This window comes from Rhinatrema bivittatum, chromosome 2, assembly GCF_901001135.1.
Source record: "Rhinatrema bivittatum chromosome 2, aRhiBiv1.1, whole genome shotgun sequence".
Taxonomy (NCBI): Eukaryota; Metazoa; Chordata; class Amphibia; order Gymnophiona; family Rhinatrematidae; genus Rhinatrema; species Rhinatrema bivittatum.
Genome location: NC_042616.1, coordinates 465,707,859 through 465,726,085, shown reverse-complemented (window position 1 = coordinate 465,726,085; position 18,227 = coordinate 465,707,859). Strand labels below are relative to the sequence as shown.

The window sequence follows — 18,227 nt, the reverse complement described above, 5'->3', positions numbered from 1 at the left end:
TACCTGAGGGAATCTCCTGAATGGCCCTACCACCCACTAGTGCAGGCATGGCAGAGACCAAAGGAAGAAACTTTCCCGCATTTACCTCTGTAGGCGACATTTCTTCCCACATTCTACAAGAACAGCCATTTTTAGGAGCCATGTGGTTGCAGCGTTGCTTCCCCTCTCCCTTCCCGGTGTCCAAAGAGTCAGATTCTTGCACTGTGGGAAATAACTCTGAGAAACAGTAAATTCATCTCCATCTTTCCTTTCCATAACTCTGAAGAACCACTTCAGCTCTGAGCTGTTCACTTCTCTTCTTTGGGTTTTTTTTTTCTTTTTTGAAAGAAAAACTTAAGGCTGACCAAAGAAAAAGAAAAAAAAATACTTCCTTGAAGAAGCCTTGACATAGAGCCATAATCAAGCCAGGAAGGGGAAGTAAAAAAAACCATAATAATCCAGAAGTAAGCCAAGCTAAGGGTCACTGAACCCTCCCTACTCATCTCCTCTCAACCATGAAGATAGCCCTAAGTGGACTTAGCAACCCCTGGGAACAATATGACTGGATTTCTGACTGCAGAATTTCAGCACCTCTACCATCTGTTGGAGATTACTAAAAGACTACAAGTGGCACAGTAACTTAAGTAGCAGCAGTACAATAAAGCTTTTCTTCTTTGTCTCCATTTGCTGGCAGGGGATGATAAGGAAAAATCTGTTAGCCTATAAGGTGGCACGAGCCTTGGTGTTGTTTTTGTTACTATACACTAATACGGCTATCCCTCCAGATGGTGTAAAAGAGGCACCACATGATATGTGAGAGAAAGAAACTTAGTCAAATGGAAATGCTATCACCACATTCAACATATTAGCACACATAAGTGTACCCAAAAAACCAAGACTAACCGGCAATTAACTTATTAAGAAACATCTATAAATTCCATAATTTGTAAACAACAGTATCAAAAACATTTTAAGGAATAAAATGTCTCTCTGCTGGAAAGAGAAAAATGTGATCAGAATGTGAATCCTCCCTTTGCAATAACCACAAACACAGAGTAGGACAAAAGAAGCATTAGCCACTTTTGCAAGCCTTTTATTTATTTAATTAGTTTATTTAATTGTTTTTTTTTAGTTTTCCCTATAAAAACTGTGAATTGTTTTTATTGTTTGCTAAAGACATGAACAGACAGACTTCATAAAATTAAGTGAATAAAACCTCATAATTTAAAGGACAGGATCACAAATGTACAATTTAAAAGAAAAATAATTCCTGATGGTTAAAACAATATAAGAACATTAAAAAAAAAAGGCAAATTAAAAAACAAAACATGATTTTGTAAAGTATTTCTCTGGGCACGGGTCGGGAGGAGTCAGAATAAGCCTGAGGTGGGTCTCTGTGGCCATGGGCATTAAATCTGTAAGAGTCATTTCACTTCGTCCTCAGCTTCAGCTTCATCTGAGCCTCTCTCGTGATGTTCTTTCTCCCACTTCATCTCCTTCAGCTCTTGCCTGTATTTCCGTTCAATGAAGCGCTTCTGATGGGCCATCTGGGGAAAGTTATCTGAAACAGGGAGAAATATTTCATATTAACAGAGGCACTAAAATGCTTTTTTTTTTTTGCTGAATTGGTCCCAGGAAAAATAGGATACTTTGGAGGTTGTGTTGCCTTTTACTGCGCCAACAAAAAAAAAAAAAAAAGTTTCGACAGATATTTCAACCTCCAATGCGTCTTATTAGTAGAGGACAAACAGCAGCAAATGCAGTGTCCAAATACAATTATTTGTTCTGTTTGGGAGGAAGGCAAAAAAAAAAAAAAATGCTTGGGGGTGGTGGGGACAGGGGAAGAAACAGAACACCATCACAGTCCTTATTATCAATTCATTACTAATCTATTACAAACACAGAACAGGACAGCAGATAAAGCCCAGGAGGCTCATCTAGTCTTGCTTGATCTCTCTCTCTGTTCCTAAATGATCTCTGGCTTTACCCTCACTTCCCTGCACTTAATCATCCTAGGTACTTGTCTAATGCTCATCTAAATAACTTGTACTGTTTTCTCTCCACGGACTCCTTTGGGAGAGTCTGTCCCTTGTATGCAGCACTCTTGTGCATGAAGAAATATTCCCTTATGCTACTCCTTAGTCTGAAGTCATGTCGCTTCAGGCCACAGCATCTCATGACACTGATACCACGAGTCCAGTAGTAGTTTCCCAATTTGCAATATTTACAAACTACGAACATTAATTCAAATGCATTGGGATCCCACATATGCTGGGACTGCTATAATATTTTACCATTTATCTGAAGAAAGATATTAAAAAAAATATAACCATTGTTTGTAGATGACATTACACACTGTCAAACTGTAAATATACTGAAGGGCTAACTGATTACATAAAGGAATATAGATGGGGCCGTTGGAAGGGGCAGAAAACAGGTAAAGATAAACATGGGCCTAGCACCTGATTCTCCCTCTCCCCATCAACTCACCAAATAAAAAAATATATATATTGGCTGCTAGTACCCCAAGGCCAACTGCCCCCGCTTTTCCATTTTTTTTTTTTTTTTTTTTGCAAAACCGCAATCCCTCCTGCCTCTCCTCACCACACACCTGCAACCTCTCTTCTACCCTTCCTCAGCTCGATGTCCAAACCCTAACTAGGAGTATGGCATCTTATCCACTTCTTGGTGCTTTCAGCATTGCTCTGTCACAGAACGGTCTTATCCTACGCTTTCAGCATTGCTATCGGAACGATGCTGGAAACGCCGGGAGCAGGTACTGAAGTCCTGGCTTGGTTTTCGGTATCTGGAGGGCAGGGGCTTGGGGAGCATGGAAGAGAGATTGCAAATAGGTGGTGAGGAGGGGGCAGCAGGTATTGTAAAAAAAAAAAAAAAAATGGCCTCGGGAGACTACTGCATCTTTATTTGATGGGCTGCGGTGGGGGGGAGGGAAGGAAGGAGGGAATTGGGTAATAGGCCCAGGCTTACCTTTAGCTGTTTTCTGGGATAGGTGGTTGGAGGATCAGGCCTGAAGGCCCTGAAGTTTTCTTTTTTTTTGTTCCAGTTTGGAGCCATTTAACCAGCCATATTTTATTTATTTATGTAAAACATTTTATATTTCGGCACTTCCATATATAATGTTCAGGGCGGATTTACAAGTTTAAACATTCAGAATATACATTGTCTACAGAGTTGTCATAAAATCTTAAAACAGACGTCATAATAATTACTTACAAAATACAGTTTAACAAATCAGTTTGGTCCAAATGCCTTGTTAAAATAAAGGGCTTTCAGCTTTCTTCTAAAATTGTTTTTGTCCATTTCCCCACACAACTCCTCAGGGAGGCTGTTCCAAAGGACAGCTCCTGCACAGGAAAAGGCCCTTGATTGAGCTGTGCATGATCTATATTTCTTTGTAGAAGGAAGGCTTAGTAAATGTTCTCCTTCAGATCTGAGCACCCACCTTGGTCTATAAAATTGCAATTTAGTCTCCTCCCCATAAAGCAACTTATGCATAGTGACTACTACCTTAAATAGTATATGCCTCGAAAATGGTAGTGAGTGAGGTTCTCATAAAGTGGGGGGTGATATGAGAATATGTTGGTTACCCCATTAGTAATCATGCTGCTGCATTCATTAATAATTGCATAGCTTTCTTCAATTTTTTGGCAATCCATTACATAGACTATTACAATAATTGATAGATCTAAACAGCTCTGATGGAAGTAAGGCTTTAAGAAGTTGTAACATCCTTAATCTGTAAAACGTAGCTTGAAGAACCTTCTCGTGAGGTTTCATTGTGAATTTGGAATCAATGGTAATACCAAGATTCCTTGCTTCATATCCCATGGGTATCTGAAAAACTTCAAGCATTAAGTGGCAAATCCCTGATAATGGGGACTGCTTCCCTATCTACAAGGTTGTTTTTGCAGAATTTAATTTAGACCATTTGCTCTCAACCAGTCATTTATCATTAACATGCAGTTTCCAAAAGTTACACTGGGAAACCCACCATCCACAGAACATGGATTTTGAATCTAGTTGGTTAAGTACCAAGTTATCCAACCACACACACCTGAATAATTTTCAAACTTTACTGGTTATATTCAATAATAACCAGTTAGATTTTAACGTTATCCAGCTAAAGGTAGCTGATAACATTAGGAGAGTATATCAGGTAGGACGTTTATCCTGCTGAATATCTAGGACAAGTTATCTGGCTAACTTTAGCTGTATGACTTGTCTGCTTTCCTCCTGATTGCTTCTTTTTTTAGCTGAGGAGGGAATCTCCTGAATGTTGGCCTTTTACATAGTAAATGACAGCAGAAAAAAAAACCCCCAAATGGTCCATCCAGCCTGCCCAACAACTGCCATGCAGGCTACTCCCATGCAGAGATGCTACACTAAAGTTAACAGAGGTTACCATACGTTTTCATTTCCATATTCTAGCCCCTAGAGATCCTCTGTGTTTATCCCATACTCTTGATTTCTACTACTGTTCTTGTCATCACCACCTTTTCTGGGAAGGCAGTCCATGTATCCACCACTCTTTCTGTGAAGAAATATTTCCTGATATTGTTCCTAAGTCTACCCCCTTCAAGTTTCATATCGTGACCCCTTACATAATAAGCGCATGGTTGGAGGGAGGTATCTTCAAAGGATACTAATGATGCATTAGAATTTGGGCTTTCCGACAATGAGGTTCCAATAATAAGAAAAGTAGTCCAAGTGCCTGTAACTAAAAACTCACCTGAGCTAAAAAATTCTAACTTATCCCTATCAATTAAAAAGCAGAATGAAAATGCAAACAAAAAACAAAACTTTGAAATGTTTGTATGCTAATGCCAGAAGTCTAAGAAGTAAGATGGGACAATTAGAATGTATAGCAGTGAATGATGACATAGACTTAATTGGCATCTCAGAGACATGGTGGAAGGAGGATAACCAATGGGACAGTGCTATACTGGAGTACAAATTATATTGCAATGACAGAGAGGACCACCTGGGAGGTGGTGTAGTGCTTTATGTCCAGGATGGCAGAGAGTCCAACAGGATAAACATCCTGCATAGACTAAATGCACAATTGAATCTTTATGGGTAGAAATCCCTTGTGTGTTGGGGAAAACTATAGTGATAGGAGTATACTACCGTCCACCTGGTCAAGATGGTGAGACGGACAGTGAAATGCTAAGAGAAATTAGGGAAGCTAACCAACTTGGTAGTGCGGAAATAATGGGAGATTTCAATAAAACCAATATTGACTGGGTAAATGTATCATTGCGACATGCTAGAGAGATAAAGTTTCTGGATGGAATCAATGACAGTTTTATGGAACAACTGGTTCAGGAACCAACGAGAGAGGGAGCAATTTTAGATCTAATTCTCTGTGGAGCACAGGATTTGGTGAGAGAGAGGTAATGGTGGTGGGGCCACTTGGCAATAGTGATCATAATACGATCAAATTTGAATTAATGACTGGAAGGGGGACAGTAAGCAAATCCACGGCTCTCGTGCTAAACTTTCAAAAGGGAAACTTAGGGAAGAAAAGGCCATCACGGAAAGATTAAACATTTTCTTTGCTTCGGTGTTTACTGAAGAGGATGTTGGGGAGATACCCATAATGGAGAAGGATTTCATGGGTAATGATTCAGATGGACTGAACCAAATCACGGTGAACCTAGAAGATTTGGTAGGCCTGATTGACAAACTGAAGAGTAGTAAATCACCTGGACCGGATGGTATACACCCCAGGGTTCTGAAGGAACTAAAAAATGACATTTCAGACCTATTAGAAAAAATTTGTAACCTATCATTAAAATCATCCATTGTACCTGAAGACTGGAGGGTGGCTAATATAATCCCAATATTTAAAAAGGGCTCCAGGAGTGATCTGGGAAACTACAGACCAGTTAGCCTGACTTCAGTGCCAGGAAAAATAGTGGAAAGTGTTCTGCATATCAAAATCACAGAACATATAGAAAGATGTGGTTTAATGGAACAAAGTCAGCATGGTTTTACCCAAGGCAAGTCTTGCCTCACAAATCTGCTTCACTTTTTTGAAGGAGTTAATAAACATGTAGATAAAAGTGAACCGGTAGATGTAGTGTATTTGGATTTTCAGAAGGTGTTTGACAAAGCTCCTCATGAGAGACTTCTAGGAAAAGTAAAAAGTCATGGGGTAGGTGGCGATGTCCTTTCGTGGATTACAAACTGGCTAAAAGACAGGTAAGAGAGTAGGATTAAATGGACAATTTTCTCAGTGGAGGAGAGTGGGCAGTGGAATGCCTCAGGGATCTGTATTAAATGATCTGGAAAGAAATACGATGAGTGAGGTAATCAAATTTGCAGATGATACAAAACTGTTCAGAGTAGTTAAATCACAAGCAGATTGTGATAAATTGCAGGAAGACCTTGTGAGACTGGAAAATTGGGAATTCAAATGGCAGATGAAATTTAATGTGGATAAGTGCAAGGTGATGCATATAGGGAAAAATAACCCATGCTATAGTTACACAATATTAGGTTCCATATTAGTAGCTACCACCCAAGAAAGATCTAGGTGTCATAGTTGATAGCACATTGAAATCATTGGTTTGGTGTGCTACGGCAGTCAAAAAAGCAAACAGAATGTTGGGAATTATTAGAAAGGGAATGGTGAATAAAACGGAAGATGCCATAATGCCTCTGTATTGCTCCATGGTGAGACCGCACCTTGAATACTGTGTACAATTCGGGTTGACGCATCTCAAAAAAGATAGTTGAGATGGAGAAGGTACAGAGAAGGGCTACCAAAATGATAAGGGAAATGGAACAGCTCCCCTATGAGGAAAGACTAAAGAGGTTAGGACTGTTCAGCTTGGAGAAGAGACGGTTAAGGGGGGATATGATAGAGGTGTTTAAAATCATGAGAGGTCTAGAACGCTAATAGAAAGACTAGGGGGCACTCCATGAAGTTAGCATGTGGCAAATTTAAAACTAATCGGAGAAAGTTCTTTTTCACTCAACACACAATTAAACTCTGGAATCTGTTGCCAGAGGATGTAGTTAGTGCAGTTAGTGTAGCTGTGTTTAAAAAAGGATTGGATAAGTTCTTGGAGGAGAAGTCCATTACCTGCTATTAATTAAGTTGACTTAGAAAATAGCCACTGCTATTACTAGCAACAGTAACATGGAATAGCCAGATTTTGGGTACTTGCCAGGTTCTTATGGCCTGGATTGGCCACTGTTGGAAACAGGATGCTGGGTTTGATGGACCCTTGGTTTGACCCAGCATGGCATGTTCTTATGTTCTTAAAGACCAAATAGTCTGCCCAACAAGTTTTTTTTTTTGGTTTTTTTTTTAGTAGCAACTGCCACTCCATGTAGGCTATCCCTTAGCCTTCTGTTAAGGATAGCAGCAACTGCCTTAGCCGGCAGTGACTCTTTGTGTTTGTCTAGGAGGACATTCCATGCAGCTACTACCCTTTCTGTGAAGAACTATTTCCTGATATTATTCCTGAATCATCCCCATTGGAGTTTCATATTGTGACTCCTAGGTTTTGCAGCTTTCTTTTCATCAGAAAAGATTTTACTTTTGCGCATCATTAATTCCTTTCAGGCATATGAAAGTCTGTATCATATCTCCCCTGTCTCTTCTCTCTTCCAGGGTATACATAATTAAGGACCTTCAGTCTCATCTCTTATGACTTTCCGTGCAGACCCAACACCATTTTGGTTGCCTTTCTCTGGACAGCTTCCATTCCATCTTTATCCTTTTGTGGGATGAGGTCTCTAGAACCGAACACACCATTCCAAGGAACTGTAGAGTGGCAATATCACCTCTTTTTTCCTGCTGGTAATGCCTCTTTTAATGCAGCCCAGCATCCCTCTGGCTTTAGCTACTGCCTTAATACATTGACATTTCTCTCCAAGTTCATGCACATCAGTCTTTTGCACACACCCCCACCCATACAACGCCTTCAGATTGCTGTACCCCAAATGCATGACTTTGTATTTCATGGCAATGAATCCCAACAGCAAATCTTCATATACTTCCAGTTTTTTTTAGGGCATTTCTCATTCCCTGTACTTCTTTAGGCTCTGTTGCAGATCTTTGTGTTATCCACAAAAGACAAAATTTTACCTTCTAATCCCTCCGCAATAGCGCTCACAGATATTGAACAGAATCGATCCTTAAGGAACTCCAATTATTAATCTTTTTTCTTCAGAGTAGTTTCCATTTACCATGACTTGCTGACATCTGTCAATCAGCCAATTTGTAATCCATTCCAGCACTGTGGGATCCACTCCTAGGTTTTATTTTATTTATGAGCTTCCTATGAGGGACCATATCAAAAGCCTTGCTGATATCCAAGTAAACCACATTGAGCACTCTACCTAGTCACCCAATCAAAAAAAATCAGATTAATTTGACACAGCCCTCCTCTGGTGAAACCAGATCCTGTATCCCATGGTATTATAGATAGTTCATTATCCTTTCCTTTAGCAGTCTCTCCATTAATGTTGCCACTACTGAGTTAAGATTAACCAGCCTGTAGTTTCTAGCCTCTTCCCTGCTACCACTTTTGGGAAGCAGGACCACCACTGCCCTTCTCTAGTCTTGCGGCACTATTTCTGTCTCCAAAGATCTATTGAACAGGTCCTTTAGTGGACCCGCCAGCACTTTCTGGAGCTCCTTAAGTATCCTGGGATGTAAATCATCTGATCCCATAGCCTTGTTCACTTTCAGTTTTCCTAGCTCCACCCACTCTTTTCAATAAATGGGGATGTATATACTCTACTCATCTATACTCTTGCTAGCCAGCAATGGTCCTTCTCCAATGTCTTACTTAGTGAACACGGAAGTATTTGTTTAATATTTCTACTATTTCTTCATCTTTCTCCACACCTTGCGCCTTGTCTCCTTTCAATCTTACAATGCCACCTCTGGCCTTCCCTTTTTCTCTGATGTATCTGGAAATATTTTTTCACCATGCTTTACCTCTTTGGCAAACTTTTCTTAAACTCAAGCTTTTGCAATTCTGATCTCTTTCCTCGTTTCCTTCAACTTCACAAAATATTCTTCCCTGTGTTTCTCTTTCTGAGTTTCTTTGTACTTTTTGAATGCTGCTCTTTTTTCCTTTATTTCTTAGCCACCACTTTAGAGAATCATATTGGTTTCATTTTCCTCTTACTTTTATTGCATAAAAGTTTGTCGTCTTTGTTATAGCTCCTTTATTTGCCTTTGTTATAGCTTTGTTATTTGCCTTTGTTATAGCTCCTTTATTTGCCGCTGAATATCCATGGTCAAGGTGCTACTTAGCCAGATAAGTTAAATCTGGCTAAAATAGATCAGTTCTATGGCTGATCTAACTTAACTGGATAAGAACGAATATCACTACTTATCCGGTTAAGTTAACCGAATACATAGTGCCACCCAGATCTATCAACTGTCCACCTACAAATTGGCTGGCCAAAAGATAGCCGGATAAGTGACTTATCCAGCAGCCACTGATTTTCAGCAGACCACTAGATAGCAGGATAAGACCTACGTATCCGGCTATCTAGCGCTAAATGCGCTTTCACTATTGGGCCCCATATGTTTTCAATCATTTGAATCTGGAATTCAGGTTTCTATTGTAGCCAAAATTACCTTCTACCTCATATATAATGTGTAGCCTTCTCTCTGCTGATGACCTTCACACATTTCTGGCCAGGTTATGCTTCTCTTTGAGGCCTAGGTTGGCCTCCTATTGTTTAAAAAATACAGTTCTAGGTATTACTGACAATTTTCAAGGCACTTTAAAGTTTAGGAACTAGTTATATGGGAGGACTGATGATGCTTGCTGGGCCTGCATAGAAGTCAAAATCAGCTAAATGTTCTTTGAGTAGCATGGGAGGATCGGCTTTTCAAATGAAGGACTCTACCTTTGGAATATTTTCACCATGGATCCTAGGAAGGAGGCATGGCCTAGTAGTTAGAGTACTGTCCTGTGATTCAGAAGTCCCAAGACATAAGTTAAATAGTCCCATCTGCCTGTATTGGTCTGAGTGTCCTTGGGCAAATCACTTTATTTATTTCAGAGAAAATAAGATGTGCCATGCTGGGTAAGAGCAGTGGTCCACTGAGCCCAGCATTCTGTCCCTGAGAGTGGCCAATCCAAGTCACTTGGAAGTGCCTACTGAAGACAAAACATGTGGCTTAAAAAAAAAAAAAAAAATCAAGGACATGGTGTGGAAGAGCAGTTTCACATTCGGTTCCGTGATACTTTTAAGAGCGTACTGATTTACTTTCTATGAAAATGCATTTGTTGATTATTAATTTTAAGACTACTTTTTGCCTGTGATCAGATTTATTATATGATTTACTCAGAAAATCATCTGCAGTCAAACGTCAACAGGGGTAAGGTTAAATATTATAAAACTTAAGGCAGGGGCCTACAACAACGACCTTGAAATTTGGTAATCCATTTGGCTGACATCCAATATTATGATCAGTTCAGAGGGTACATTATTTCATTGGTAACAATTTCAGAAGTAAACAGTATATTCCTCAGGGAAATTCTTACAGTTTTAAATTGGGGAAAGAAAGAGGCTGTGTCTCAACTGAAAATCCTCCCATGAAATGGCTTTGCTTCAAGCCTTCGAATGCTCCCACTAGGTCCTCGGACCGTCCACAACGACTTTCTCCGCTGGTCGTTATTACTTAAACGAAGATATGCAGGCGTGGGTTCTTGCAAAAGAATTGCTCCGGGGTGGCTTAAAAACACCCACAATAGCAGGAGAAAATTCAGGCTCTGACTCAAGCTGACTAATGCTATTTAGTGCCGAGTGATTAACATGACATTATAAAACTGTCCAGCTTGTAAAACCACAGCATAGAAAAACTGTTTATTAAAAAAGAAGAAGAAAAATCTTTATCACACCTACATTTTTCAAGGGCAATCTACAGCAGCTCCCATTTCTGCTTGCTGAATGCTGTCAAGAAATAGGAAAGTGATCATGACTTGTACAACATAATGTAATATAAAACCATTCATGATGAGAACCTCAAGCACTCTGCAGTCACAATGAAGGGAATGCGGCAGTATAGCAATAAAAAGGGCTGTGCTTGCCAATCAAAGCTCAACTTGCACAGCTACAATATTGTCATATACAAATCCAACGGGTGGGTCTCAGTGCTAGAGAGCATGCCCCTCACGGAAGTCTACATCTTCTACCAGTGGAGGTCCACATCCCTTGACAAACTTATCAATGATTCTTTTTCTTTCACAAAAATATTGGGGGAGAAGTGGGGAGAAGGGTTGTGCTGGGAATGCAAAGAAGGAAAAGTTAAAAAAAAAAAAAAAAAAAAAAAGCCAGAGGAAAGAGTCATAGATGTTTGGTGATTACTGTGGGGGTTCTGTACAACCATGGTGGGGGTCATCACTGGAAAGGAAGAAAGACCAGGATCCCCATGAGATCTTTACAAGTTCAACAGGGCTAGGCTCAGCCAGTAACCTGCATGAGACAACCCCAAGCAACACTGAGTACTGCAGGAAATGACAATAATAAACTAATGGGCTGTAATGAACCAATGGCTCAGCAACAGCTTGTGTGAAGATGCTGTTGATAAAATGTTATTTGGTTTGAATAAGTTCTTTTGCCTTCATACAGACTCTTTGAAGTCAAAATACTATGTACAAGCTGAGGGAGCTGCACTGGCTACCAATAGTACAGCAATCGCAGTTCAAAGTTTTTGACTTGTTTCATAAGATTATATATTTTCTTTCTATGTTACTAAATGTACTTTTCACTTAGCTGATGGGAACTTGCTCAGTTTCCTTCTTTTTGCGTACATAAACTTCATGAGACCAGAACCCAGTCATTCTCTATCACTGGTCCTATTTTGTGGAATAGCTTGCCCTCAGAGTGCTGAAAAGGATTACTTATGTTTTTGATAGAAATTAAAAACCTTACTATTTAACAAGGCTTTGTACGATATTGATTTTTCAATCTTGCTACTAGGATGCTAATTTTTTCTGTTCTTAGTTTTGTTTCAGTACTAGTGTAATGTTTGTGTTTTTATAATTATGTATGTTTGCTGTAATCTGCACTTAACATTTTTGGAAATTGCATAATAATAAAATTTTATAAATAAATATCTTGCAGTGCTAGTTTTAAGATTACATGGAGATGTCTACTTTGGCAGGGAGAAGGGATAAGGATGGTGTCTGATGACTAGATTGGATCCTGGTATGCTCTTAACATTCAGCTTCTGTGAAGGTCTTTTTAGTGATAATGTTAACTACTACTGCATATGGAATATAGAATTTTTTTTTAATCCCTTTACTAGCCGTTAAGCCCGTAACAACTGGCTGCAATTAACATTTTTTTATCGGTCCATTTCCTTACCCCTCATTCTCTCTCCCCTCCCTCCCATCATTCTCCCCCTCCCTCCCCATTCTCCCCTCCCCCCATTCCCCTCATTCTCCCCTCCCCCCTCATTTTCCTCCCCCTCCCCTCCCCCTCCCTCCCCCTCTCCTCCCCACTCTCCTCCTCCCTCTCCCCTCACTCCCCCTCCATCACTCCCCCTCTCTCATCCCCTCCCCTCTCATCACACCCCTTCGGATGGCGCAAACGGAAGATCTCCGGGGGAGGTCCCTCCCTCCCGTGCGCCGCCACCGCTACTGCTCCTTGCCGCTACTGCTCCTGCTCCTCGCCGCGCCATTTTTGTTACACGGCAAGTTCTGACCAACGTGCTGCCCGCGCATGCGTGGTAGAGTTGCTCTCTACTGTGCATTTGCGGCAACGTCGGTCAAGCTTCATTTATTTAGTAGATTATTTGAATAAGGCAGGAGGATATGCAACTCTGCTCCTTGAGGGCTGCAAATAGATCTGGTTTTCAGGATAAACAAAATAATTAATTCCTCTTCATCCAGTGAGACCAGCCCAGCAACTAGCAGATGGAGAGAGAGATCAATAGGCTCATTGGTGACAACCTTTTATAGGCATCTGTGCTGACATTAGCCTGCCAGTATTCTCGGTCTCCAGCAAATGGTAGGAAAAGCTTCCTGTGCTGTGGACTGTGGCCTGGTAGGCTGAACAAGAAAGTGGTTCAGATCCTTAGCTGGATCTCAACTGTTTAAAAAAAAAAATTAAAATAATTTTATCTTGAGGAGAAAGTCATGTGCTCCCTCCTTAGTGGAATGTAAAGACAAGGGGCTTCCAGGAGGATCTGGGTTTCTGGACCTCTCCCCTTTGTCTTTGCCTTCCTTGTTTTCTCCCTGTCTGATCCCCCCTTCCCTCTCTAATGTTCTCGGCAGTCCTCTCCTTTTCTGGGTCTCCGGCTCTTTAAATTTCTACCTTGTTTGCAAACTGGAAGATAAAGTTAAAAAAAAAAAAAAAAAAAATCCACTGCTTGAGGAGCTTCTCTCCCCGCTCATCGGTCGAGGGGCCACAGCAGGGCGATTTCTCTGGGAACTGGGTAAATCGCAAGGTCATTGTTTTTGCACCAGTGAACCTCCGGCGCTGAGAGGATATGGCAGCCCAGGCGGAAGTGCTCTCTGTTTGGCCTGCAATCTTAGGAAGATTCAGGTGGGAGAAAGTTTTGCCGGAACTGCAACAAGACTTGGGGACAGCTCCAGAAACTCAGATTTTTCTTTTTTCTTTTAGCTGCGTGGGGGATCCGTAGCTCAGACTGGAGGCTGGCGTTTCACCGTCGGGTCCATATTACTGCAGGAGCTCCAGTAACCATTTTAGAGCTGCGGAGCAGTGAGGAGGACTTTGGACCTCCTTCTTTGAATCCCGTGGAACATTTAAGAACTACCCGCAGTGATTTCTCAGTCAGCCATTGGCAGCAGCAGCAGCTAGTGCAGTGCAGGTTCCTTCTTTGATTGTTGTTGCCTCTTTGCCCTGGGCTTTGATATCCAAGCAGCTTTTTTTTTTTTTTTTAAGAGGCCTGCAAGCTTTTGTATCAACTAGGGACCAGGTCTAAGGCCTGATGCACATGTCATTCAACTCTTTAAGGGAGTAGGACCAGGAAGAGACCCAGGGCAACAGAAAAGTGCCCTGGAGGATTTTTATATCCTTCAGAGAATTCCCTGTATGGCTTTCATCTAGGGCCACATGGTTCTGGGAAGGAGGACATGGAGGAGGGGGGAAGGTCCCCCTGATTCTGTGGAGATGCCTCTAATGCTGCATCTTTTTCATAAAGAGGAATTGGTGCCCCCTAATCTTTCAGTCCTTAAGTACTTTGGGTATTGCAGAGGAGGGAAAAGGAAGAGACTTCTAGATCTAAGAAAGATCCTGATATGGTCCAGTATTAGGAAGTCTTCTAGATGTTTTCCCACATCATAAAGCAGTTCAGGATTTAATAGATCTGGAGTAGGGGTCCCCCAGAGGCCAATTTTAAGGTGGGGGGCGTCCACACTGGCTAGGCTGTACCTTTTAGATCCTAAGCATGGACAGCAGTTTTGTTTTTCAAGAATAGATGCGTTGGTGTGTTTGGACACTATACAGACCACCATTCCTGTGCGGATGTTGCTGCCCTTAAGGCTAAAACAGGACTGAAAGAGAGAGTCTATCCTTATGCAGCCGTTTGAGTCTGTAAGAACATTCCTGTAGATTGCGGCCTATAGCACTATTGTGGCAAGGTCTTGCTGGCACCTAGATCAGCAGGCGCAGGAGGGCTTTCTGGAACCTGATTCCCAATTGGAACCGGGCGCAGCATATTTGCCAGACATCTGCTTGGAGTTGGATGTATTCTTTGTGGCTAGTGGTGTTGCTTCTATTGTGGCAGTGAGAAGGCTCCTCTGGTTAAGGAAATGGTCAGCTGATTCCATTTCAAAGACTAATTTAACAAAGTTTCCCTTTAAAAGACAACGTTTATTTGGAGAAGATCTTGAGAAAATGGTGAAAGTTTGGGGAAACTCCAATGTGCTAAGGCTCCCGGAAGACAGCGCAAATGTTTCTTCTTGGTCCTTTCTATTTTGTAGATTTTGAGACTCGAGCATTTCTGGAACAAAGGTGGACCTAGTCAAAAGTCTAGATCCTTTTCAAGATTCCAGACCTTTCAATCAGAGAGATATGGTAAGGAATCATCCTCAGGGGCAGGATTTCTCTCAGTGAGTGCTTGGGGGGCCCTTTCTCTACTTTGTGAGATAGATGTCCTCAAATCTCCAGGATGGGTCCAAATTACTACATATCAGTAGGTGAAGGACATTGTCTGAGACAGTCACACCCTGGAATTCTCCTGGCCCGTTTCAGATGCATTTTATGATTTCCTGTTGCTGGTCCAGCAGAAAACAGGAGACGATAAAAGCGATTCTGGGACAACTTTGCAGCTTGAAGGCAATGATTCCAGTTCTAAAAGGTGCAGGAACATCTAGTCAGCACTCCATTTAATTTGTGGTCTTGAAGGATGGGTCCTTCTATCCCATATTGGACTTGAAGTGGGTACATTTTTTTTTTGTAAAGAATACTCATTTTAGAATGGAAATTCTGAGCTCGGTGATTCTGGCAGTATGAAGAGAATATCTTAACTACCCTGCACCTGACGGAGGCTATTTTCATACTCCAATATGAATCAGATCATTGCTTTCTTCATTTTGCGGTCCTGGGTTGGCATTTCCAGTTTCAATCCTATACTTTGGGTTAGCAAGGGCACAATGGAGAAATTACTTACGAGATAATTTCATTTTCCTTAGTGTAAGACAGATGGACTCAGGACCAATGGGTATAGTGTACTCCTGATAGCAGTTGGAGAGATGGATCAGATTTCAATCTGACGTCAGTCCTAGTACATATACTCTGCAGGAAGTGCAGCTCTTCAGTATTCTCCTCGAAAAGCAATTGTGGATATATGCATGACTGAATACTTAGAATAACTTGCTTAACTTATACTTGGTAACTTGATTAATTTGAACTGGTTGAATTAGTTATAGCTGGAGACTGCCAGTGCCCTCAACCGAGAAACGTCGACACCCGGGAGAATGGGGTGTCCTAATTGAAGGAAGCCTAGGCTTACCCGTGAATAAGTCACTCTTGGGGATGTCACCTGAGAATACCATGAATGACGGCAGCCATGGGTGGGATGCTGAGTCCATCTGTCTACACTAAGGAAAACGAAATTATCAGGTAAGTAATTTCTCCATTTCCTAGCGTGTAGCAGATGGACTCAGGACCAATGGATGTATAAAAGCCACTCCCGAATCGGGTGAGAGGCTGCCCGTGGCCCACTTAGTACTGCCCTTGCAAATGCTGTGTCCTCTCGAGCCCTGAACATCCAGGTGGTAAAACCTGGAGAAGGTGTGGATGGAAGACCATGTTCGCCGCCTGACAGATCTCGGCGGGCGACAGCATCTTGGTTTCCGCCCAGGACACTGCCTGGGCTCTAGTGGAATGGGCCTTGACTTGTAAGGCGGCGGCTTGCCTGCTTTCTACGAAGACCGCCTTGATAACTTCTTTGATCCAAGCGGGCTATGGTTGCTCGCGAGGGCCTCTTCCCTTGCTTCTTCCTGCTGTGAAGGATGAATAGATGGTCCATCTTTCATACGGATTCCGACCTTTCCGGGTATCGGACTAGGAGTTGCCGACGTTGAGGAGGTGTAGACTGCGAGACTCTTCCAAATTCTTATGCTCATCTGGCGATGGTAGTGAGATGGTTTGGTTGACATGGAAAGTGAGAAACCACTTTGGGGAGGAAGGATGGGACCGGGTGTAACTGGATGGTTCCCGAGTGAGTCTGAGGAATGGCTCCCGGCAGGACGTGCTTGTAGCTCAGAGGTACGACAGGCCGAACAGACTGCCATCAGGAAGGCAGTTTTCAATGTTAATAGTCGGAGAGACAGGCCGTGAAGAGGTCTGAAGGAGGCTCCTGCTAAGAATCTAGGACCAGGTTGAGGTTCCATAGAGGCATTGGCCACTTAGGGATGGTTGGATCTGCTTGACTCCTTTTAGAAAGCAGGAGACATCCGGGTGGAGAAGCTAGGCTGCCGCTCTCATTCTTGGTTCCGTAGCATGACAATGCGGCCACCTGTACCTTGATGGAGTTGAGAGATATCCCCTCTGTGGGCCATTTACGCAGGAATTCCAAAATCACAGGAATTTTGACCGAGCGTGGAATGATGTGCGGTCTGCACACCAGGCTTCGAATACTCTCCAAATCCTTATGTATGTTAGGGATGTGGAGAACTTGCGTGCTCGGAGCAGGGTGTCAATTAATGCCCCCGAGTATCCGCTCTTACTCAGGCTGAGTTCCTCTCAATGGCCAGGCCGTAAGAGAGAATTGAGCTTGATCCTCGTGAAGGATCGGCCCTTGTTGGAGCAGGTCCCTGTGTGGCAGTAGCGGGAGAGGGCTCCCTGTCAGCAGCCTTCGCATGTCTGCGTACCACAGTCTTCTTGGCTAGTCCTGGGCCACTAGAAGTACTAGGTCCCTTGTGGTGTCTATCTTATGGATGATTGCACCCACGGTGGGAAGGCATATAATAGAGTTTCCTGTGGCCAGGTCTGTACCAGGGCATCGATTCCCTGTGACTGAAGGTTCCCGTCTGCGGCTGAAGAAGCTGGGCACTTGGGCGTTGGACCGGTTTTCCAGGAGGTCCATGGTTGGTGGTTCCCCAATGGTTACTATCAGTTGGAATGCTGTGGTCGACAGTCTCCATTCTCTTGGGTCTAGACTTTCTCTGCTGAGGTAATCCACAGCGACGTTGACTTTCCTGGCGATGTGGACGGCCGAGATCTCTTGAAGGTTCGCTTCTGCCCATGACATTAGGGGGTCTATTTTCCAGAGACACCTGTTGGCTTCTGGTTCCTCCCTGACAGTTGATGTAGGCCACTGTTGTGACGTTGTCCGACATGACTCTGACTGATTTGTCTCAGAGTCTGTGACCGAACCATAGGCAGGCTAGTCTGACTGCCCGGGCCTTCTAGGTGATTGATGTTCCATCCAGATTCTTCTTTGTTCCATTGCCCCTGGGCGGTTAGCTCCTGGCAGTGTGTTCCCCATCCTCGTAGGCTGGCGTCCGTGGTGAGCAGGATCCAGGTTGGTGAGGATAGCCTCACTCCCTGGCTCAGATGGCCTTCTTGTACGGTATGTAGTTCTGGGACAGTGTATTCCCATCGTGATAGTAGTAAGCGCTGTAGGGGTCTCATGTGAGCTCTTGCCCATGGCACTACTTCCAGTGTGGATGCCATGAGGCCGAGACTTGGAGGTAGTCCCATTCCATGGGATGAAGCTCGCTCAACAGAGTTCGCAACTGGGTCATCAGTTTTGATCTCCTTGTCGGTGT

General features: G+C 42.6%; 1 protein-coding gene across 1 annotated transcript in view; it reads right to left on the bottom strand.

The window, feature by feature from the left end:
- Nucleotides 1-1,057: 1,057 nt before the first annotated feature.
- Nucleotides 1,058-18,227, bottom strand: part of DROSHA (drosha ribonuclease III) — a 401,585-nt gene continuing 384,415 nt past the window's right edge. The window contains 3 exon segments of the mRNA XM_029587136.1: nt 1,058-1,540; nt 10,888-10,900; nt 10,902-10,935. Of these exon segments, the coding sequence (XP_029442996.1) occupies nt 1,404-1,540; nt 10,888-10,900; nt 10,902-10,935 (184 nt within the window). The 3' untranslated portion in view covers nt 1,058-1,403.